Source organism: Pyrus communis, chromosome 9, assembly GCF_041283825.1.
Source record: "Pyrus communis isolate YQ-2024b chromosome 9, ASM4128382v1, whole genome shotgun sequence".
NCBI lineage: Eukaryota > Viridiplantae > Streptophyta > Magnoliopsida > Rosales > Rosaceae > Pyrus > Pyrus communis.
This window is the reverse complement of record NC_142573.1, coordinates 821,769-845,155: the sequence shown is the minus strand read 5'-3', so window position 1 is coordinate 845,155 and position 23,387 is coordinate 821,769. Positions and strand designations below refer to the sequence as shown.

General features: G+C 35.9%; 4 protein-coding genes across 13 annotated transcripts; 1 reads left to right on the top strand and 3 right to left on the bottom strand.

The window, feature by feature from the left end:
* The first annotated feature begins 125 nt into the window (after positions 1-125).
* On the top strand, positions 126-3,298 carry LOC137740976 (thymidylate kinase). Of its 6 annotated transcripts, none has more exons than XM_088699564.1 (7): positions 126-431; positions 572-628; positions 938-1,297; positions 1,618-1,729; positions 1,820-1,879; positions 2,350-2,454; positions 2,808-3,298. In XM_088699564.1, exons 2-7 carry the CDS (start codon positions 591-593, stop codon positions 2,922-2,924), a joined length of 792 nt encoding a protein of 263 aa, XP_088555690.1. In that variant the 5' UTR covers positions 126-431; positions 572-590; the 3' UTR covers positions 2,925-3,298. The 6 variants fall into 6 exon arrangements, with proteins under 6 accessions (XP_088555690.1, XP_088555689.1, XP_088555694.1 ...); XM_088699563.1 differs by having other exon boundaries at positions 203-431; positions 565-628; XM_088699565.1 differs by having other exon boundaries at positions 292-431; positions 551-628.
* Positions 3,299-6,791: 3,493 nt separating this feature from the next.
* LOC137741184 (uncharacterized) lies at positions 6,792-11,088 on the bottom strand. 2 transcript variants are annotated; one of them, XM_068480992.2, is made up of 3 exons: positions 9,441-11,088; positions 8,989-9,029; positions 6,792-7,220 (listed from the first exon to the last, which is right to left on the bottom strand). In XM_068480992.2, exon 1 carries the CDS (start codon positions 10,424-10,426, stop codon positions 9,524-9,526), a length of 903 nt encoding a protein of 300 aa, XP_068337093.2. In that variant the 5' UTR covers positions 10,427-11,088; the 3' UTR covers positions 6,792-7,220; positions 8,989-9,029; positions 9,441-9,523. The 2 variants fall into 2 exon arrangements, with proteins under 2 accessions (XP_068337093.2, XP_068337092.2); XM_068480991.2 differs by lacking the exon at positions 8,989-9,029 and having other exon boundaries at positions 9,441-11,081.
* On the bottom strand, positions 6,792-15,795 carry LOC137741186 (uncharacterized). 4 transcript variants are annotated; one of them, XR_015966716.1, is made up of 3 exons: positions 14,628-15,795; positions 8,989-9,029; positions 6,792-7,220 (listed from the first exon to the last, which is right to left on the bottom strand). XR_015966716.1 is itself a non-coding variant. In XM_088700229.1 (2 exons), exon 1 carries the CDS (start codon positions 15,535-15,537, stop codon positions 14,677-14,679), a length of 861 nt encoding a protein of 286 aa, XP_088556355.1. In that variant the 5' UTR covers positions 15,538-15,795; the 3' UTR covers positions 6,792-7,220; positions 14,628-14,676. The 4 variants fall into 4 exon arrangements, 3 of the variants coding, with proteins under 3 accessions (XP_088556355.1, XP_088556356.1, XP_068337094.2); XM_088700229.1 differs by lacking the exon at positions 8,989-9,029; XM_088700230.1 differs by lacking the exons at positions 6,792-7,220; positions 8,989-9,029 and adding an exon at positions 13,980-14,268.
* A 3,554-nt stretch (positions 15,796-19,349) lies between these two features.
* Positions 19,350-22,767, bottom strand: LOC137739412 (cytochrome c1-2, heme protein, mitochondrial). The gene is made up of 8 exons (XM_068478979.2): positions 22,368-22,767; positions 21,886-21,956; positions 21,330-21,544; positions 20,727-21,006; positions 20,571-20,642; positions 19,999-20,115; positions 19,842-19,907; positions 19,350-19,753 (listed from the first exon to the last, which is right to left on the bottom strand). Exons 2-8 carry the CDS (start codon positions 21,940-21,942, stop codon positions 19,637-19,639), a joined length of 924 nt encoding a protein of 307 aa, XP_068335080.2. The 5' UTR covers positions 21,943-21,956; positions 22,368-22,767; the 3' UTR covers positions 19,350-19,636.
* Between the last annotated feature and the right edge of the window lie 620 nt (positions 22,768-23,387).

The window sequence follows — 23,387 nt, the reverse complement described above, 5'->3', positions numbered from 1 at the left end:
GATCAAAATAACAAAAATACCAAAATAATTAATGATGAATGAACTCAAGACCAGTTTCTATCTATTCAAATATCAAGAATTAATGTGAGAAGTTATATAAACTATTTTATATAGAAAACTCAAAACTTCAGCAAAATCATATTCTAAATTACTCTTTAAAAAAACAAAAGCACATTCGATTAAAAAAAAAAACAAAAAACAAAAAAAAACAAAAAAAAAATTTAACCCCTCAAGACCATCACTCTCACCCCACTTGCCGCCACTCTCTTAGGCCTCACCCACCTCCCCGCCACCGCCCTTCCCCGCACTACGGATACCTCACTGGCCGGCGAAATCACGCAGGCCCCCAAGTTCCTACTTTAAATTCGTTGTCATTTCTGTCTGACATTTGTATAGACAATCTGATTACCCAGAAGAGCAAATCGTTCAAGGTAATCTTTCCTTTTTCTGGGTGATTTTTTTTTTATTCTTCAGCCAAGATCAATTTTTGTTCACACTTATCATATAAATTTTGGTGAATTATTTTCCTTTTTGTATGTTAAATCTCCAGTTTGTAGGTTCTAGGTTGTAGGTTGTAGGTTGTAAGGGACATGATCCATGCTTCTTTTCCTACAGCTTGCAAGGCTTTGTAAGAATTCGTACCTCTTAATCTTTACACATGTTGTATTTACTTACTTCCGGAGATAATGTTTTGCTGTTTTCGATTTAAGGAAGAGAATTGTTGTAAATAGTATGTTTTTGGTTCATCTTAGTGACTGTTGAGTCGAGTTTCGATTTCTCAGCCTCCCATGTTGAAAAATGTATAGTTGTATAACCATTATTGAAAAATTTGAACTTGAGTAACCAAGAATGAACGTTGAATGGTAGGTTTCGGAAATTGGTCGAAATTGGTTGAGGTTGAGGGAGTTATCTAATAGAGTACATTTTGCTTGTCTAGGAACTTTGGAGCCAGAGCAGTACGAAGGTCATTGGGTTTTCAATCATACTTTGCTCGCAAGGTTTTAGTCAGGCGGATTCGGATGGAAGGTAAAAATCAGAACTGTAGCCTAAGAGGTGGAAAGGAGGATTCAAGAGGTGCCTTGGTTGTTCTTGAAGGCTTGGATCGGTGTGGGAAGACGACACAGTCTGCTAGACTAGTCACAAACTCGGAGAGGTTAGGATATTCAGCTGAGTTGTGGCTGTTTCCTGACAGAACTACTAGTGTTGGGAAAATGATATCTTCATATCTTTCCAACGAATCACAACTGGACAATCATACAATCCATCTACTCTTTAGTGCCAGCCGTTGGGAGAAGAGGTTAGTTGTGTTGTTCTTTTTGTTGTGGGGTTTTGTATATTCACGAGAGAAAGAGAGATTGCACTTCTTCTGATTGTTGGTTTAGTTTTAACTGATGTCAGGGCAATACACATAGTGATAGTTTTCAGCTTCTGTTGAGTTGAGAAACCAATGTAACATACTGATGGATAAAATATGTAATGAAATAAGAGAGATTGCACTTCTTCTGATTGTTGGTTTAGTTCTAAAGTAGATATGGAAGCAGCAAAAGTTACTTCCTTTGTATGGCTAACGGCGAGGAAATAAGTGGTTCAGTTCTTGTTTCTATAATGTCTCTGCAGATCGTTGATGGAAAGCAAATTGAAAAGTGGAACCACTCTTGTTGTTGACCGTTATTCTTATTCGGGGGTGGCCTTTTCATCTGCCAAAGGACTTGATATCGAATGGTGTAAGGTGGGGAAGTGCTCTTTATTTTAGTTTTTACCCTACAGAGCTTTATATTCTCTATGATGATATTTTAAAAATTGCGGTGTTCTTTTGCAGGCTCCGGAGATTGGGCTATTGGCTCCAGATCTTGTAGTGTACCTTGACATACCCCCTGAAGTATGTAGCCATTCTAGTGTTTACAGTGAATTTTAGTGAATAAAAACGCCCATATTCTGTAATTCTGGATCTTGCTGTGTTAGTTCAGTTAATTCCTACATGATTATATATCTAATTTTGAACATGGTTACAGTGATTTCTCGTTACCTATATGATCTGACATATCTTCCAAGATGTACAAACAGCCCCTCATAAGAAGTTTAGTGGATATGCGTTGATTTTGCACAGTCAATAGGTTCTCAAATAGAGGAACCTGACATCTTAAGGTTCTTACCTATGCTGATATTGATTGTTGATAAAATGAGAGCTGTTACATTTTTCCTGTTGTGAAGTTGGCTCATGGTCCTCAGTTTTTAAATAATATTAGTTCTTGTAAATGATTAACCTGGACGGTGGATTCTGCAAATTAGATGGACGTTGTAACTTTTTTCCCATTTTTTGATGTGAGGTATGAATGTATATATTGTCAGAAAGCTGCCGAAAGAGGAGGCTATGGAGGTGAGAGATACGAGCAGCTTGAGTTTCAGAAGAAGGTTGGTCACAACTATCAGGTCCTCTGCAGTCCCACTTGGAAGGTAGTTTGTTGTTTCATTCTTGAAGTTCAATACAGAGCCTGGATATTTTCTTCCGGTTCTCGGTTGTGATGCCATCTTGAGCATGTCATCCTGAATGATTGTACACAAGGAGCATAGCTTGACTGTCATTATCTGACGATGGTTTACACATTTTAACTTGGAGCGATGCTGCAAGTTGGTAATTTTCGTATATTGTGGATACTCATTGCAGTAGCGGTTCAAAAACAACTAAGCCTGCAACACTGCTAGATTGTTTGGTTCGCAACTGTTACTCTTGAAGTATACAATTCCTAGGTGAGTTGAATTACTTGGATATTATGCAGAGGTTAAAATTTTGTTTTGGCTTGATGCAGATCATAGATGCCTGTTCATCCATGGAGGACGTCGAGGAACAGTTGCAAGAGATGGTACTTGACTGTATAAAAACATGCCGAGAAGGGAAACCCCTCTCATGTCTCTGGTCTGGTTAAATTTTCTCTTCTCCCGAAAGGGCGAAGCGCTAGTATCTTTGGAAGGTCGAATGCAGATTCCGGGCACAATGAGCAGTGAACAAGCTTGCCCTGCTTGCCCTGCTATCTGTACGAGGATTTCATGTCGGATCATAGTACTACATTACTCGTGTTTCAAAAGTAGATTCGGTGTTTCGTACTCCTTTAACAGCGAAAAGATCGTAAAAGTATCATCGGTTTCAAGGATGCTGTCCGATTGTGGTACTCTGACTATTAACGTGTCATTACTATTTGTTGACTGAAATAGACGAGATTCCGAATTTTTTTGAATGAATATGATTGTAACCTCGGCATTTCAGCCTGAATATATGATATGCATGACAATTGACAGGATATTCTTAGGGTTAGGATCCGAGGTCCATACTTTTGACACACATTTTGAAACATGTTTTTTGTGGGATTACTCCGTAATATATATTTTAATGATTCAATCACGATTGTTTATATTTTACCTCAAAGACTATGTCTACCAATAATATCCAAATATGAAACAATATGACCATTGGATTAAATTTAGTATTTACTTTACTGAACTGTAATCGTCAATTTTCTTCGCTACAAATGAATGCCTTAATGATTTTGGATTCGTTGAATTTTTTGCAAGAATGATCTATGAATGATGGAATAAAATATAGACATTTCGGACTGTTGAAATACATTATAAAATGAGCTCTACAAAATAAGTGCCAAAGTGTATGTCAAAAGCGAGTGTACTCATATCCTAACATGTATATGTTAGGCCACAAGCTATACGAATAATCAATAGTAAAATGCTAGGAATATTAAAGTAAATCACATGATGTGGTGATTGATGGTTAGACTTTTCTTTTAATAATTTAAAAAAAGTCCAATCACATCAATCGACATATCATATTGTTTACAAAAATGATTTAAAATATGGTCTCTTTAACATCACCGAATGAATATATTGCATCTACATTTTCCACTTTATTTGCTTTCCAATACCTGCCTCAGTTTCGATAAATTTGCGTGTTTGTAAATTTGTGAGCGGGGGCCGGCAAGAAAGGAAATTATGGGAAATTACTTCCCATATCTTCTCTTTTCGAGCAAATTTTCAATCTTTTCAGAATACGTTATTTTGCTGTTGTTGGTAATGCAAATGAAGGTTTTGGTCTATTTGGCTTGATTTGCCGTGGCATTTGAATTTGTTAATGGGCGCATATTGATCATGATAAAGTGTAATTTATGCTTGCCTTGATTTTTCATTGGAAAGAAAAATGAAACCCTAGTTCAATTGAAGGTTTCGGTTTCTCATAAAATAAGTGTCTTATTTTTTAAAGCTATCAAACATGAGAAGGCAAGTAATTTTTATTTTACGTGCAGTTGCTCTAAAGCCTATATGTTAGATTTCGTGACTTATGTTATTATAAAGAAAAATGTTAGGGAAATTATATTCTTGTACTATGTTTCGTTGGATATGTGAGGACACGAGAAATGACAAGATTAAGAACGAGGATATCCGAGTTAAAGTAGGAGTAGCTGCAATTGAAGATAAGACGAGAGAAAATCAATTAAGGTGATTTGGACATGTGAACCGAAGAGCCATATATACTCCAGTTAGAACATGCGATTATGAGACAAAGACTTAGGGCAAAAAGGATAGATGGAGACTTAGGAAGATTTCGAAAGAGATTCTAGGAAAAAACTTGGAGTACTTAGAGTTAACAAAAGACTTGATGCAAAATTGAGCGCAGTAAAATTTTAGAATTTATACAGCTTACCCCACTTAATGAGATAAAGATTTGTTATTATCGATGTACTATCTAATGTATTAAATGATGTGTGATGTCATATTTTTATACATCCATGATCCATGTAGTACAAAAATGTCGTTTTCCAAACATCAACTATTACAAAATGTTTTGGAGCTATCTGTCATCTAATTTATCGGTTAATTAGATTATTTTGCTATTATAAAATGTTTTGGAGGCATCTGTATAGACTTTAGATATATGCCAACTGCAAAGGTTGATAGGGCATCTGTATATTTTATAATTACCAGTGCTTAGGTGGCCTCACTTAATCGACTCACGTACGTCCAGCCAGCCTTTCATTTTCTTTTCAGTTTAAACCTAATCAAAGTGTACGAAACGTTAATACTACTAATTAATAATTTGGAATTTTTGTACCAAATACATGCCTCATCCAATCAAAACACTGTGTCCAGCTCTCGCTTTCTCATGTTTTCTGTGTATTGTTAATGGTTGGAATACATCCCTCCCTCAAAGAAGAAATTAGTACTTAATTGAGCAAGTTTCACCAATCAACATTGGGTGAATACTGATTAATTAATGATTAAACATGGAAGTCAAACTTGTGAGCAATTTCTAATGAAAAACTCTTAAGGCATCAGTTTGATGTTTAGAACTGGACTTTCATGGATAATCCAGAAGACTTAAAAGTATATTGACGTTTATTTTGAAGGAATCAGATAGAGATTAGATACGAAAGGAATTAACTTATCGCTTTGGACTATTTCGGGGAATTAGAATAAATAAGTTTCATTAATGAGTAATTTATATTATCTTCAAGTTAGACACAATTTTATCTCTTTCTTCAACATACTTTGAATATAATGGATTATCTGTTCCAATCCAGTCCTAAGAAACAAAAGAAACATTGAGCTAATTAAGTGGATACAGAGAAATAGTTGTCGATGTTTGTTGAAAGAGAGTGACCGTCAGATAGGGAAACATGCAAAAGGAGAGTTGGCATCAGGCAATATCCTTGAATGAGAAAGAGTTTCAAGAGAACGATCGAGATACTGATTACAGTGCATGCAGCCTTGATGGTATGTTATGGAGGATGATATGTGTGAAGGAATGAAGAAAATATTGAGAAGAGGATCATCACTAAAAATATCAAGCAAGAAAGAATAAAGGAAAAGAAATAAGGAAGACGGGCTATTGCCTTTGTTACTTTGAGATATTTAGCACATTTTTTTTGTAACCATTTCATTTGTAATTAGTTTTTAGTTTTTTATCTTTATGCATCTGTTATGGGGAAAGCACATAAGAGAAAGAATGACGAATAAGGGTGGAGAAAGGACAGTCTGATAGATGTAGAAGAAATATATAAGGTAACGTACACAAATTGAAAATTAAAACAAAAAACTATTTTGAGTTGTGTTTTCGCCTTCGAGATTTTGTGTTCATCTTATTCATCCTCACCTCCCACCACGCTTCTTCATTCATCCATTATCTCCTATACTTTATATCTCAAGCATAAAAAGTGAAAACTAAAAATTAAAAGATGAAATGGTTATCAAATTGACATTTAGATTTTAATCTTTGGATAAATAAGATTTATTTTTCATTAAACCAACTGTTGGATTGAATTTTGATTTTATTCCTTTGATTAATTACATTAGTTTGAATATATATATACACACACATCTAAGAGTAACACGATTAAACACTATGAGTTTGTAATTACCTACGAGAGATTTCGTACCCATTCAAGATAAAGTACCTAATTAGGATGACTAAAATGAAAATCCAATTAACACCCAACTTTAATTAAGTATCTGATTTTCTATTAAGCAGAAATTAAGGGAATCTTATGTTTTGCTAGTTTTGCTAGGTTTTATTAGCTTGGAATGCATATTGCAATTAATTTAGACTGTAAATTCCTGTTTTATTTGTCTAGCTAAGCAGATTGTATTATCCCTTCCTTTCAAGTCATTGCAGTGTATTTTATAATTTTCTTTCTTTTAATTACTGCATGCTGATGATGAAACTACATACGTAATTATCCACCAAAAATGGAAAAAAAATTTAAGAAAAGAAACGAAACAATTCAGAGACAGATCAAGAAGCAATATACATAATTATTGGACATCGATTAATCTCTGATGATAACATGTGCATTATTGCGCATTAGAAAAACATAAACATACCAGCGGTTTTTTACATACCTTACTTGCTCATACATTATATATGTACGTACTCAAACCTTTAAGGATTTCATCAGCAGCTGCTTTAATTTGCTGCTAAATCAAGAGTATACGTACAGTAGAAGTGGAGTACGCATATAGCCATATATATATATAGCTACGTATCCCTTTTTTTCAACTCAATGCGGTTTCTTGGCATTGAGATAATTCAATATCTAATACGTACGTACTGCTTCGTGCTTACCAGTATGTACACTTTCAAGACCAGTGTTCAATTATTCTTCAGATCCACAGAAGCTAGCCAGCCTCCTCGGGAAAGATCAAGCCCTGTTACAATAATTCTAGCAAAAAAAAAATTAAAAATTAAACATTAATTATTATATGCATAAAACAATAATTAACAAGAAATGAAAATAATAATTAACAAGAAATAAACATTATTTACTATCTACACATCCTTTTTTACTTCTCATATATTTTTTTAAATTTTAACTATCAGATCAGATGAATTAAAAAATATCAAATAAAGAAATTAACATAAATGCATGTGAAGTAAAAAAAATATGTAGATATCACATCCCAAAAGTTAAAAGAATTACACAAAATATATGAGCTTCTTCTGTAGTCCACTCTATGTATCTTAAACAATTTCCCGGGGCAGAGATCCAAAATTCCAAATATAGCACTAAGACAAGCTACAGTTTTAGCTGATATTTCTACTTTTGGCACTTTTTTCACTGTATCATTGAGATCACATCAAGTATACAGTATACGATAAAATATAATAATATTTTATACATTCCAGCTGGTTCCATGAATCCAAACATTTCTGACTTTTCTTCTGAACCAATTAACTCGTTGAACATGTCATGCATGCAAATAAAGTGAATGAGAAGACTGATGTTATCAGATGATACTACAACCAGCGGGACAAGAGATATTCAACGAGCTACAATGCAAGGCAGTTATTTTCCTGGCAGTCATGATGTAAGGTGAAGGAAATGCAAGTCTACAGGTGAAAAAGTGAGCTAACTCGGATTAGTTATATAATAATTTGATTTATATTTTTATTTAACAAGAATTGAATTTAAAATTTCTTATTTATAAATAAAGAATAATATTATTAAAGTGTAATAATATGCAGCAACTTAAGTACTTATCAGACCAAAGGAATAGTAACTTAGGTACTTAGTTTAAGAATTACAACGCAAGTTCTTCATTTTTCATCAGCAAACGAATTTAACAATGGGGAAAATTTTATTTTTATAACACACCCCCAAGGAAAAAAGGGAAAAAAAATAGTAGAATTCTACTGGGAACAATCAATATCCACACGGAATAAATGACAATATACTAGTTATCTATCTGATACCAAGTAATTGTTCCAATCATCTCCCCTGTTCTATGTAAAAAATTACTTACATGAAATAAGGTCACTAAATTTAAGATGCTTTCATTAATTATGACACCAAGTCAAAAAGTTAAAGCATATAAAAATGCGTAATATGCGTGGGACAATGCCACCATTTTTGTGTTCTCGGCTCATGTAAGTCTCTCTTTTATATATATATATATATATATATATATATATATATATCTCCTCCCAAATATTTGTGATTTTAATTAATTTTATTTATTTTTAAAAACAGTAGTTTCTTATTCCTTCTATTTCTAATTCATTCTATTGAATGCAAACCAGGAACAGAAGTTATTTCTCTTATTAATTATGTGCATATGTGTGTGTATATATATGTATGTATGTATGTATATAAGAACTATTTTTTCAAGTATTGACAAATAACATCATGCAGATTAATTACCAATTGTTGATTGAACACTGGAATCTAATTAGGGTTCAAAAGTTCAACTTAGTAATTGACTTTCCCATCATTAGAGATGATATTCTCAGATAGATAAATATATATACACAATTTGTTAATCGTTTCGTTTTGCCTATGAATTAGTATAAACATCATGTTTCTGGCAAAGAAGTGCACCAAAAGCATGATGCCATCTAAGCCAACCAGCCAGAAGGTTATACATAGAAGGATCAAATTAATTTAAAGGTTTAGATGTAGATGAGATGACTGTGGCTAAAGTTGGCATTACCAGCAGGATAGAAAGAATAGGGCAGTCTCTCTTTATCTTACCTGGCAAGATGATCAGAAAAAAAAGGGGATTAGTGTTGGCTCAAGCTTAATTAATACAATAAATATATAAGAGTTATGGTCATAAATTAACCTAGTCTCTTTTTAAATTATCCTGGTGTTTAAACATTGGTTCTTGTTAATTTGAATAATTACTTAATTAGTTACTGGATCTGCACGACTCTACCAATGAATTAAAAAGCAGAAAACTAAAACGAAATGGTTTATATCACTAACTTTGTCCCACCTACACCACAAATAAAGTTTTGCCAGCTATAGCTTGCTCTGCTACTCGTTTAGGAGTACTTAATCCGTGTTTATCTTAATTTGCGCACTTAAATTAAATTTAATTGGCGAAGTTAATGGCCAAACTAACTCAAAAATGTATAATATATATGAATGCAAATTATATACCTGAGATCTTCAGCTTCCATTCCATAATCTAGTGATAATCTGTACGAATCTTATCCATAAATACGATTACAAACGACTTCAAATCAACGGCCCAGAGTGAGAGCAGCGTTAACGTCGAGCCTCCATGCAAATCCTCCATCGTCCATTCTCCACAAATCGCAAGGCACAGTTCGAGAGCACTTGTCCTTACCCACCGTGTACTGCAGCTTTACTTGGCACGCTATTAACGCTGACGCATCCGCGTACGGCAGTTTCTCTTTCACCACCAACCACACCGCTATCTCCCCTGCGCGCTTCTGCTGGCTCACCATCCTCTTAAACGCCCCGTTCAGCCACTGCACCCTGTTCTGACCGTCCGATATAAAACCAGGACACGTGTCACCCTCCAGATCACTCATCATCCTCGCCGCGTCCCTACTCCTAAAACTTCCAAACGTACCTTGCACATTCATGCATGTGCCTCTCAAGCACTCCACCGTCACCCAAGACTCCACCGCCACCATCTGCCGCATCCCCTCCGTCGGATCTGATCCTCCTCCACCACCCATGTAATTCCTCAACCACATGGGAATTCCTAGGCCTAAGCCCTCATCTTCTTTACCAGTAGGATTACTATTGTTGTTATTTCTATCGTTATTATTGTCCGTCACCGTAGGATCTAACGGACGCCAAGATTCACCGTTCGATGAGCCGTTGTTATCGTTTTCCTCCGGCAAGAGCTGCAGCGTCGTCACCACGCGCTTAGGATCCTTGTTCTTCGCCCTACATGCATTATTCTTGGAAACCCTAACGTACTTTCTCTTTCTTCTTGCACTCGTCAAAATAGTGGAAACCGAGTTTTCGTTATTACCAACCTCTCCGGCTCTGTTCGCCACCGGTTTCGGTGCAATCGGCCGAAATCTAAGCATGTTCGCGTTCACGATTGCAGGCTTATCCTGCCCCCCACCATCTCTTCTTAGCATCCGCCGCCGTTCTCCGCCCTCCATTTCAACAACCTTTACACAATCTTTCTCTCTCCACTTTCTCTCTCTCGCCGAAATGGAAGCTACAACTAGCGTTTATTATATTAATGGGCGGTAGGCAGAAGTTAGTAACAACGAAACGTGAGAGGAAGCGCGTGTGAAGTAGTACCAACGCCCCTTCCCCACCACGGGCTAGGGTTGCAGCTCCGAAACAACGACGGGGTCCAAGTGGTTAAAACCATTTCCCCCCCCAGTGGGGCCCACTATAACTCATGTCCCTCTCTCCCATCCAATGAGGGAGCACTATGTGTCAGCCACTTTCAAAAGCAGACGTCGACGTGGGGCTGCCTCGAGCATAGCGTACTTCTGTTGCCTTTGGGGAGGTTCGAGATATCAAATACGTGGTCGTCTTCCATTCGCCAAGAACATCAAAATTCGGTTTGCGAAAGAGTAACATTAAAAGTTTACACGCGAGACACACCACGTGACGCGCACACTTGCGTGGACGGGCTCTCACCCACGCCAACAATTAGAAGGGTAGGCGAACGACGTGGAGTTTGTGCGAGTGAGAGAGATAAAATTGGTGCTTTTACGATATGGACGCGTGGTTGGCCGGATGGACAAGTGAATCTTTGGGCAAGATTTTTTAGGTTTATTTTGGGTTTAATTTCCATTTATGGAATAGAAAATTTTCCAATATTGGATACCTGTGATCGAGCGCTGCCACGTGATACCTGTGATCAAGTGCTGCCACGTGTTCTTAAAATATCTGGTGTAAATCCGCAGCTTTTTATTTGTCAAAGTTGTAAATTCATAGCTAGATCTACTATTTCTGATAGTATTATTTTATAAAAAAATAATGAAAATAATTTCAAAATTTTGTATTTTAACTAAAAGTTATCTAATAATTTTATTTAATAATAAAGATAAAAAAACATAAAATATAAATGTGTGCGCCCAGCATGCGTTAAGTTTCATAAACAAGATAGTACAGTTAAGTTTTATAAACAGTGTAGTACCATTAAGTTTCATAAATAATCTAATACCGTTAAGTTTCATAAACAGTATAGTACCGTTAATTTTCATAAAAAATGTAATAAATTTTATAAACAATGTAGTACCGTTAAGTTTCATAAACAGCGTAGTCAGTTTCATAAATAGTATGTGTGAGGACGCACGGTCCGGCGTGTCATTTTTTTTAATTTTTTAATATTAAAATTATATCTTTACCATTAATTTAAGTTCTTTTGTCATTTTTATTAACGTTCAAGAAATTTTCATTAAAATTTAAGTCTTTTTCATTAAATAAAATTATAGCATGATTTTTTGTTAAAATAAACTTAGCCCAAATCCTTTTCTTGAAAGTTTCATATTTTTAATTGTACAAATTTACCAATATATGAAAGTAAATATAACATGTATAACCTGGAAAATTCGCAAAATAATTTAAAATGTACTGTTTCAATTAACTAAAGACTTTCCTGTTCTAATTCGACTTACGGATTGAGCAAAACACTATGCTATCAATGTCGGAGGGAGTTGGATTCCTCTCCTTCTTAATGCAGAACAATTCTTTGTAAATATAGATCCAAAGAGTATCGTTCCATAAGAACATTTTTTTTGAAAAGAAAAATGAACATTTTAAAATCTAAGACACATTTCGTCACCTAAAAAAAAAAAAGACAAATTCATTATTTTATAGTTGCAAGAGAAGGTTCATAACTATCTATCTATATATATATATATATATATATATATATATATATATATATATAGTCTCTTTCCGTTTAGCAATCCTTCACAAGCATACTCATATATACATTAACTGTGGTATATGCTCATCATAAACTTTCTAAGCTACCATGTGTCCTTTCATTCAAACTATGGTTAACTTTTGTAATTTATTTTTAAAAATTCAAAAATTAAAAACTAAAACAAAAATAGTATTAAAAAACTAAACAGTCGCCCAAAGCAACCTCATATCCCTTGCCGTCTACCAAGCCTTATCTCTCTCGCTCCGTTTTGTATGGAGTGTGATATCCATCCCTAATTTTAAATCTCACACATATTTTGTTAATTTGTATCATTTAATTTTTTTCTAATCCATTCAATCCGACAATCAAAAATTAAAAATGTATGAAAAGTAAAAAAAGTTATTCTTTTATTGCTGGGATTGGTGAACATTCGTGTTACAGGTGGAAACGATCTGCATGTAGGCCCCTAGTTTTCTATTTTTTTTTTACTTTTTGAGTCGCAGGTCGGGCGACTCTCGTTCTTCCAGTAGATGACCCTGAGCAAGAAGAGGCAGAGCACGACACCACCAGCAAATTCAGTTTGAGGAGGTTGTGGGTGACGGCGACGAGGCCCTTGAGGCCATCGAGGCTGGGGATCGTAAGGAGGGGCACTATGACGACATGACGACTCTGCGGCGGTGGCGCAGCCGAGGACAACTCACTCCAACGTCAAATATCTGTGCTGATTGTTTTTCAGGTGGTTGTTTTTTTTTTTTGGAAAATTTGAGTAGTATGCTTTGCTTTGTGATTAACTTCTGGCGATTTTAATTTGCATTTTTGAAGGGAGAACGATGAACTTGGTTTTATTATTTTAGTTTCAATTGTAGGTCTAATTTTTGAATTTTTTTTTTTTTTTTTTTTTTTGGAATAAATTACATAAGTTAATCAATTATAATCAAGTGGGAGAACACATGACAGCCTAAAAAACGTGTGATAAGCATACATCACAGTTAATATGGAAGAGCTAAAATGCTCCCATTATTTTGTAATTGAAGGTTCAGGGTAAGTTTACCGCATTACTGCATATCCATTGAATGATACTATTTCCTAATGCTTTATTTTTTTATTGTTTACATTAGAATTATAAGGTTCCAAGGACAGAATATTGTATATATTTATGTGTAATTTATTTACTAAGTTTGGAGATGCCTATGTTTGGTATATCAGGCTGTATAGCATTACTTTATAAGCTGTTGGACCATCTAAAAGTTGGGCATATACCCAAACTCCGGCCTTGGAGGGATGCCTTAGAGACGTTAGGGCTAGATTGGGGTTAGGCGTAAGAAAGTTTTGTAAAGTAGGTAAGTGTTTAGTAAATTATAGTGTCATAAGTACTTTTAACAAAAAATAAAATGATGGGAGTAGAATTGTTATTATGAAAGTTTTATTAATTGGTATTATTTAGTTGCCTCCAAAGAAAAAAAAAACTTTTTAAAGAAGAATGTGTAGAGCTGTTTTGGACCCATGATTTAAAATAAAAATAAAATTCATTTACCAAACACAATTAGAACAACAACTTTTTAAGAAACTGCTTTTAAAAAAATTTGAGCAACCTAAAACTAAACCTTTATTTTATCTATTGTGGCATCCATCTATTGTTTCCCTATTTTATAATTATTTATTCGCTTTTCTCTCGTACATGGTTTAACAATTATTTAATAGAAATTAAACTCGTAATTTTAATATATTGAACCAAAAATTTGAAATATATCAACCACGCTAGACTCAAAATATTCGACCAATTATAAGAATTTGATTCTTATAAAAAAATAAAAACTACTTAATTAGTAGAGAAAAATACTACTTAATTATACGTGGGGTTCTTGAAAACATCTCACAACAGGAAAATGTATGACACGCAGCAGCCAATAAAAGACAATATTTCCATCAGCTCCTTTAATTATATATATATATATATATATATATCTTTATCTATATCTATATCAACATAGACGCTAGGTGTGGCTCAAGGAGAGCAACCACGTGTTGCTTTGTTTGAACTTCTCTTCCTCTCCTCCTTTCCCTTTCCATGGTTTTAGATCGAAACAAAAGCTTTTACCTACTCCCTGTAAGCTTTCATCACATATTCAGTATTTATTTGACGAATAATGTCTCCGAAACTATATTTTGATTGTGATACAAAATTTTACCAGCCAAGAGTCCCAAAAGAAAAGTAAACCAAAGCTTTTACCCCTGTAATTATATGTTTATAATGTTTTGGTAAGTTCGCCTAAGCTCTTATCTATCGTCTGACTAGCACCTGATATATTTCAGAACCTCGTGTTTTTACACTTACTAGTAAAAGTGACACATATAAAGACTCTATCATGAGAGATTGAGCTTTGTTCCATGTGCGAGTTAGTTAGTCTATCGTTTAGTAGTTTGCTTTATTCAACGGTTTATATTAAAAACCAGAATTAATAAACATATACCTGATTTTTATTAGCACCTTCTGCTCCCTCCGGCTCTGCTCCTTCTAGTTTAAAGACCCAAACCAAGCGCCGCCTTAATATCCAGCCTCCAAGCCCATCCACACTCCATCCTCCACACATCGCACGGCACCGTCTTCGAGCACTTCTCCTTCTGCAACGTGGAGTACTGCAGCCTCAACCGGCAACTGAACATCGGGTGAGCGTACGGCAGGCTCTCCTTCGTAGCCAGCCACACCACAACCTCCGCCGGCGGCGACTGCCCTTCCACATAGCTCACCATCCTCTTGTAGGCCTCGTTCACCCACTGCACTTTGTTAGAGCCGTCCGATATAAACCCCGGACACGTGTCTTTATCCAAACTCTTCATTTTCTCCATATCCGTATACCCTAACCCTCGTACTTCCATGCACGTGTCTGTCACGCTTTCCACCGTCACCCACGACTCCACCGCCGCCACACGAGGCACCACCGCCGCACGATCTGTCCTGGACCGGCTGTCCTCGTTCCAGACGGACCAGTTCATCTTAGGGTTTAGGTTCATCCACGTAGGAATCTCCCTGTTATCCCAAGATCCACTACCTGAAAAACCTAGAGAGTCTGTTTTTTCCGGCATCAGTGGAAGAGTGACGACATCCGTCGGATTATCATCAGTGGAAGATCCACTGTTGATTAATTTTCTAGCGCTGTTATTATTCTTAGGGTCCTTCGCGACCCTAATGTACTTCCTCTTTACTCTCTTGCTTGCGGAAAGGACGGTTTTACCATCCACCGAAGTCGGACCGGAGAAAGAGCCGCCAGCCGCCGGTTTCGGAGCGATCGGCCGGAATCTGAGCATTATCTGGTTGATTATCGTCTTATCCGGAGCACCAGTCTCACCGCCTGCCACGCGCCATCCATCTCCGGCGTCCATCCACCCTCCTCGTACGATGTTCCCCTCCTCTCCCTCGGATGCCTGATCTCTGTCTGTGTGTCTGTCTCTCTCTCTCTCTCCTTTCTCTCTCTATCTCTCTCTCTCTCTCTCTCGTCTCCGGAGGACAGAAGCGATAATCATAGCAGTAGCGTGGTGGCTGGGTGCGGAACCACCACGTGTCTAGGGCACCACTCCAGCAGTTGTGACTACCCATTGGCGGATTCGTTTGCTTGCAGGGCCCGCCTAAAGTTTGGCGTATCTAGGAAGAATTTTTATATATAAAACACATAAATATATGTTATTTGAGTAATGTTAAGAAGATTAAATTTGAACATTAAATTTTAAAAAGTAAAAAACATTTAAGTTGATGATTGATTTATTACTTAAACTTTGAAAGACGTGCTCATTTCTATTAATGACATATTTTTTTAGTTTACAATTTTTGTTTTTAAATTTAGTTTCTCTAACCTCACTTATATTATTTTATGCGTCGTGATAAGCGTTGACGACGTAATTGGACCAATTGGTATGTCTTAGGTATAAGCTATACTAAAAACAAATACTAACACATTTATTTTATTCTCATATAACCTTTTTAATTTTTTACAGTGAAATCTAATAAATTAAAAATGATTAATATAAAGAAAGTTGTTTCATCATAAAATTAAGTGACAAATTAAGAGTAGCCTAATTTTTTATAAGTGCTTGCATGTTTGGTCATACGTGATGAATTTTAAAGTCTAATAGGTGGACAACATAAAAAGTGTGACATAGAGCACGTGTGGCCGTTAAAGTTCACATGTGAGCAAACTTACTCTGATACCGTGAAGAAAATTGAGGGTTTCACTATAAAATCAATTGGTAATATAAGAAGTTCCCAGCTTTTCATAAGTCCTTACATAATTTGGTCATTCACCAATGTATGATTGTGTTCTCACATTATCAACAACAAACAAAAAGTACAATGATGTTTGAGAGATAAAAATGAGTGTGTCAACAATCCTGCTTTTGTATGTAATAATATAAAATATACACTAAGTTTGTTGGTATATAACAAGAATGACTTACATAAAATAGTTTTACTACCATTATAACTTCTTGATCCGAATCATATCATGTGTAATTTTATTTGTTCATACAAGAAATTATTCGATAATCACGATAACTATGTTTCATATAAGTTGTTCTCGTGTATTAAAAGTATAATTGAGTTCCATGTTCTGGAGTTCTGAGTTGGACCCACATGTTGGCCAACCAGGCATCTGAGGGTGGGAAGCACTCGCACAAAAAGGAGGGACACGTGGAGTTACGTTAGGGGGAAAGTATCATGTTTTCCAACCGAAGTGGAAATTGAAGTTTCCTACATTGTGATTGAGAACGTTCGAGAATGTCCACACGTGTACCAACGAGATTAGCCAAAACAAGTAATATGGTCATTCAGCACAGTTGAGGAATGTGGGTGGCACGGTGGCCCGGAAGTGCGTGACGTTTGCGGACCAAGGTGTTGGTTTGACGGTACGACTTGATTGGAGGAGTGGTCGGACTGGACCACCTGACTTTTCCTGCAATTCATAAGCGCATCGACGCGTGGATTGTTTCGAGAGATGACAGTCAGACAAACGCATCACCTTTTGTAAGCCAATTATATATACTAACAGATGAGCACACACTCTGTATATGTGAACAATTTTATTTTATTTTTTATTTTTTATTAAGGAATTTAATTAGTTTTTAAAATTTTAAAAAGTGTATATTTTATATTAATATTACATAATTATTGTTTTATCCTTTTTATGTAAATATTATGTATCAAAAGTGAGGGTAAAATAAGAAAAAATAGAGATATGATTGTCACTTTCTCAAAAAATAATAAAATTACTATTTTACCCTGCTTATGTAAGTATTGTGTATCAAAAGTGAGGGCAAAATAGGAAAAAGGGGGCAAAAGATGCAAAATTACTATTTTGCCCTCCTTGTGCAAATATTGTGTATCAAAAGTAAGGGTAAAATTGGAAAAAAGTGGCAAAAAGTTGACAAGGAGGGTTCTGTTGTTGAAAAATATAGACAAAAAGCTTACACTTGTCTTTGTTTTATCAACACTAGCCAATGAGCACACACTTTGTGTATGTGAATAATTTCATTTTTTTTTTTTTGTTTTTTTTATTAAGAAGTGTGATTAGTTTTTAAAATTTTAAAAATGACATATTTTATCTTAATATTACATAATTATTGTTTTGTCCTCCTTATGTAAATATTGTGCATCAAAAGTGAGGGTAAAATAGGAAAAATAGGGATATGATTGTCATTTTCTCAAAAGATACAAAATTACTATTTTGCCCTCATTACGTAAGTATTGTGTATTAAAAAATAGGGGCCAAATAGGGGAAAAAGGGGGCAAAAGATACAAAATTACTATTTTGCTCTCTTTGTGCAAGTATTTCGTATCGAAAGTGAGGGCAAAATTGAAAAAAAAAATTACAAGGAGGGTTCTTTTAATAATAGTGTGTGTGTGTGCGTATTTTTTAGTTCGAACTTGGAAGTGCTTAATTAAGAAATGGGAGATTTTAAGATGTCACCTATTGTATAATTTTAGGTGTTTATTATGTGACTCTAATGAGATTGGGTGTAGCCGAAATATCCAGAGTTTTACACTTTTGTAAGAGTCTAATAGGTGTTTTACGAATGACGAATGACACATGTTGGCTTAAGTTTTCAACATATGTAGGTCAAAATTAGCAAGTGCCTACTTAGTGTTTGATGAAATGGTCTAATAAAACTTTTTTGATTTATATAATGACCTATTATTAAAGAATTATGACTCCACCCCGAGTGGTGTACATATTTCGTCGCTAAAAAAAATTGAAGTTTTTATGAAACATTATCGGTATTGTTTACTTTTAATGAAAAATCATATTTTTACCTTTATCTGGTACTATTTACTATACCTTCATTTATCGTTTTTCATTAAATTTTTTTTTTTTTTTTTAATTTCTCGTTAGTTTTCCTAAAAAATTTTAGAAAGTAATTTTGGACACCGATATTCTCCTCATGCAAAACCTTGGTATCTTTGACTTTTGTGTTGAACGAAGCGAAGAACGGAAGAATAGAAAAAAATGCGTACCAAATGTAGACAGACATGTGCATAAATTAGGGACCATTATTTTACTTGTACGAATTAAACAGAGGTGCAAGCACTTGAGATTCATAATTTGTAGGGAACAAATGTTGCCACGTGGGCCTCTGACAGATAAGGGTCATGAGTCAGCCTCAATCAATAATCTCATGCCTGTGATTCGCCACCAATCCATCTTACTTCTCATCCTGATTCCTCACGTCTTCTAGAATTTAATATTGGATTGGGCTTTATCGAGACTATGGGCCTGACAGAGTTGGGCTACACTTAAGCATCTTTCTAAATAGAGAGCCCATTTATGGACCTTTCCGAAAGCAGCTGCTCTACTAGCTATTAGCTAACTATAACATCAAACTAAGTGCCCGAATCTCTCTCGCTCGAACAATCTGGATTTTCTAGTCCTTATGCACCAAAGAGTAAGGTCAGGATAGGATCCAAAATTAGAAATGACAAATCCTTCGTCCAATAATGCATTACCATGTAGAGAAAAAACTCACACAAAACAATACATTATTAGATCCAAACGGTATGTGGCGGTGAACCAATTCTATACAAGTCTTTTGCCCAACTTTTGGTATTATTTGTTACTTGGGCGTTGCACCCAAAAAATATAAAATAAAATAAAATAATTGTCTTCAATCTAAAAAATGGAACAATATATACTTACACACATGAAGACTAACTGTAATCCAACGAGTAGAATTTGGCACTTGAAGAAAATTTAATCAAAATTCACATGCCCAAGTAAGGAAAAAAAAAATTAAATATTCATTGCGTATGGAGTAGCTTATTCTCTCTTAAAACGACACTCCTAGGGTCACTCCATCACCAATTTCGGATTCGAGCCAATTTGACATGGAAAGAAAAGAAAGCCTTTGATTACAATGTGAAAAAGAAAAAAAAAAATTATTTCCAAAACAGGTCCTCCCAGAAGCAAAACATTGAAAGAAACCAAAGCAAGGCGGCTTAGTTGACAACGTCGAGAACCAGCTTGCGGGACTTGAGAACTGACCACTTCAAGCGCCGGTAGTATGCAGCTTGAAGTAGCGCCAGAGAGAGAACAAAGATCCATTTGAATCCCATCTGTATTTTCAAGGCTCATCGTGTCAGGATTTAAATAGTTTCAGGCTTTCACCATTGTCGATGAGGGAAATTGCAAAATGAAACTTACGAGTTTTCGCTCTTCCATTTCTGGTTCTGCGGCCCATGTCAAGAATGACACAACATCTTTACCCATCTGCAACATAGCAATTTTCGATTAGTTTGAGCAACCATTCAGAAATAAGATTCGCACGTAATATATACAGATACTTTAACCATAAACCAACCTGAGCCTCAGTTGCAGGAGTACCATCTTCGTACTCAACAGCACCATCATTAAGCATTTTAGGCATAGCAATTGCTCCCCCAGGAAAGTACGGATTATAGTGCAGGCCATCTCGGATCTACAAAGACCAGATAACATTTTGCAGTTGACAAGAATTAGAGGACATCACCTCCATTTCAAAGAACCACAAATTCGCGAACTCCATAAATAAACATAATTCTCAGTAGGATGGAACTAAACAACAGATTGATGTTCACCATTCAAATCTAATCTAATATAATTACAACACTGATTGATGCAAACACCGGACACAGCCAAACAACAAATTAGCAACGACAACAGCACAACACAACAGGGACCAGAGGCCCAACAAACATACAAAATGTTATTTCCATTTTAGTCATAACTCAGAAATAGATGGGGTATTAGTTGGCTTCGTAAATGGCCATATATACATTTTGCAATAGTTCTACAAAATCAGGATAGTGCAAATTCATATAAACATGTAAGCCTTCTTTCTTTTTCACGACATTGACAAATTTTTTTCAGAATAAATTTAAGAATAGAAGTTACCTGAACACCAGCTGGAGGATCACGGTAACCGGTGAGAAGGGCAAATACATAATTCTGACCATTGTGACGAGCCTGCAAGGATATGGGTGAGATATTTCCACGGGAAATACAAAAATACAAATCAATAAGAATTTATTAGCAGAAGACTGAGAGCACCTTTGTAATAAGACTCAAATCAGGAGGATATGCTCCACCATTAGCAAACCTAGCTGCCTGCTCATTTGCATATGGCTGCGGGAATCGATCACTAAGTTTACCAGGGCGAGTAAACAACTCACCCTCGTCGTTCGGCCCATCAGTTACCTCAATCTCAGCTGCCATAGCCTTTGTCTCCTCTTCGGTATAAGCAACACCCACCAAATCACGGTAGGATATTAAAGACATGGAATGGCAGGATGCACAGACTTGTGTGTAAACCTGATGACCACGACGAATCCTGCAAGTAAAAAAATTGAACTTCAACCATCAACAACCCACATCATGATATAACATTTCAGATACAATAAATATGGGATTCTTGCTTGAAGGGTACCAGAGTGTAGGGGAAAATCTGAAGTCTAGAGATATAAACCAAAACATTTGGCAAAAAACAACGGAGCTCAAAATATTATAAGACTTGACAGAGCTCAAAATATTATAAGACTTGACACCTTTAAGCTTCGGTTGCATCAAGTAAAAAACAACTTCTATTCACAAGAAATAAATAATCAAAAAGACACACACACACACACACACGTCATGGATTCTGTTTTAACTCACGAAGCATGATCATATGAGCTAAGGATTCCTGCGTGAGGCCAGGGGTAGTTTGGGCTCTCTAATCCGTGCTCAGCCTCATCCGCAGATGCAACAGTTGCAAAACTTAACAGTCCTGAAACACCTGCTCCAAGGAGCGCAAGTGCTCTGAGGGACCTTGCCCCAGCAGAGCCAGCATCATCTTTCTTATGTATTAGGGAAGCCAATAATGGAGAGGCCTGCAATTAAGTGGCATACAACAACCATTATTATGCTAATCTAGAACTAAGATTTACGATATTTCCACAAGAAAAAAGGTAAAGAGAGACTTAAGTTAGATACGGAGTTACTAACATATATGATTGATTTCCTTCTTTTCAAAAAATTTAAATGGCAAAATGCAAATGGCATTTACTCTAAAAAGCATACATAACGCACAAATGAAAGTTAAACTAACATAAGCCTAATAATTTCCGGATGCTACCATAAATTTCAAATTAAGTAATGTAGAGCGTCATGACTGGAAACGTTGAATGCCGAAGAAAACAAAAAGGACAACGAGGTGGGACGAAGATCTTACAGTACAATGAGACTGAAGCTTCCTCCTCAATAACTGGTGGATCGCTCCTCCAGCCATTTCAGTCAATATTCCTGTCAATTACCGAAATCCCAAAACATAAATAAAATTGCACAACTCATCTGCTGAAATTAAACCTCCAATTGAACAATGGAACTGCGCACACTAACAAAATAACGATAACAAAATAACTGCAACAAAACGAAATATAATTCTACAACAATTCAAAGAATACATAATTTAAAAAAAAAAACGGAAACAAAGCACTGTAAGATCAATCACCGAAACAGAATCGCGGGTACCATTTTTCGATTGGAACAAACATAAAGTTCAAATTTTGACCGCAGTAATAGTTGAAATTTGGATTGGAACGATCACAGATAAACAGACACGAACCCTAAGTCGAAAGGGGAGCACAGATCTGGGGAGGCATCAGAAAGAGAGAGGGAAAAAGAGAGAGAGAGAGGGATTGAATAGGAACTCACAGTGGGAAAGCGACGTCGTCTGAGATAGAACTGTCAAGGAGCTCCCGGAGCTCGGAGATCGAAATGAAGGAGGAGAAGCAGCAGCCGAGGAGGAGGACCTTAAGAACTGTTCCTTCGTTCGTTGTATGCGAGAGAAAATGTGGAACTACGCCTTTTACCACACGCTCCTCTCTCTCTCTCTCTCTCCCTCTCTCCCTCTCCTCTTTCGTTGTAGCCTGATAGAATCGTGGGCCAATGGTGGGCTGAATAGCCCATGTGTGGGACCCAGCGGCCTCTGTTTATGGGCCGGGCTTTTACGGTAATCCACGGTTAAAAACCGCGCCACGGTTTCCTGTGTTTTCGGCCGCAAGCCACGGTTTCTTTTGAGGGACCGTCGTTTTCGAATTATAATTCATGGTTTGTGATTGTGAATCTGTGAAGAACAAAATAATACAATTAATTTTAAGAAAAAACTGAAATTAAAAATTTTCAAATATTGGGTTTAAAAGTTGGACTGGACCTATGCCTAAGGTACAGAGAGGGCTTATTATGGATGGTGCTGTTAGGGCCCATGAACGTTGCTAGTAAGTAGTCGAATATGGTGTCGACCAATCATGAGAATGAGAAAAACTTGTGTAGGGGCACTTAGATCTGTTAGTTGGGTCATACTTCGGGGGATGTATTCAATTGGAATTTTAAGAGGTTTTAAGTTTTTTAATGAATCTAGGGGGTATTCAATTAAGATTTTAAGTAATTCTCTGAAATTCAATATGTATTCAATAAGGATTTTAAGATAGTTTATTAAAATCCTTAGAAATCTAGGTGTATACAATTAGGATTTTAAAAAAATTCATAACATTCCAGGTGTATACAATTATAATTTGATTTTATAGAATTTCACAAAGTTGAGGAACAAAATCATATTAATTAAGGGAAGTGTGATTGACATTTCAAAAATCTCATTCTACATTTCTCACAAGTGTATTTTTGTTTCAAATATAGAAAATTTGGAGTGTAGAATAAGATTTTTGGAGTGCCATT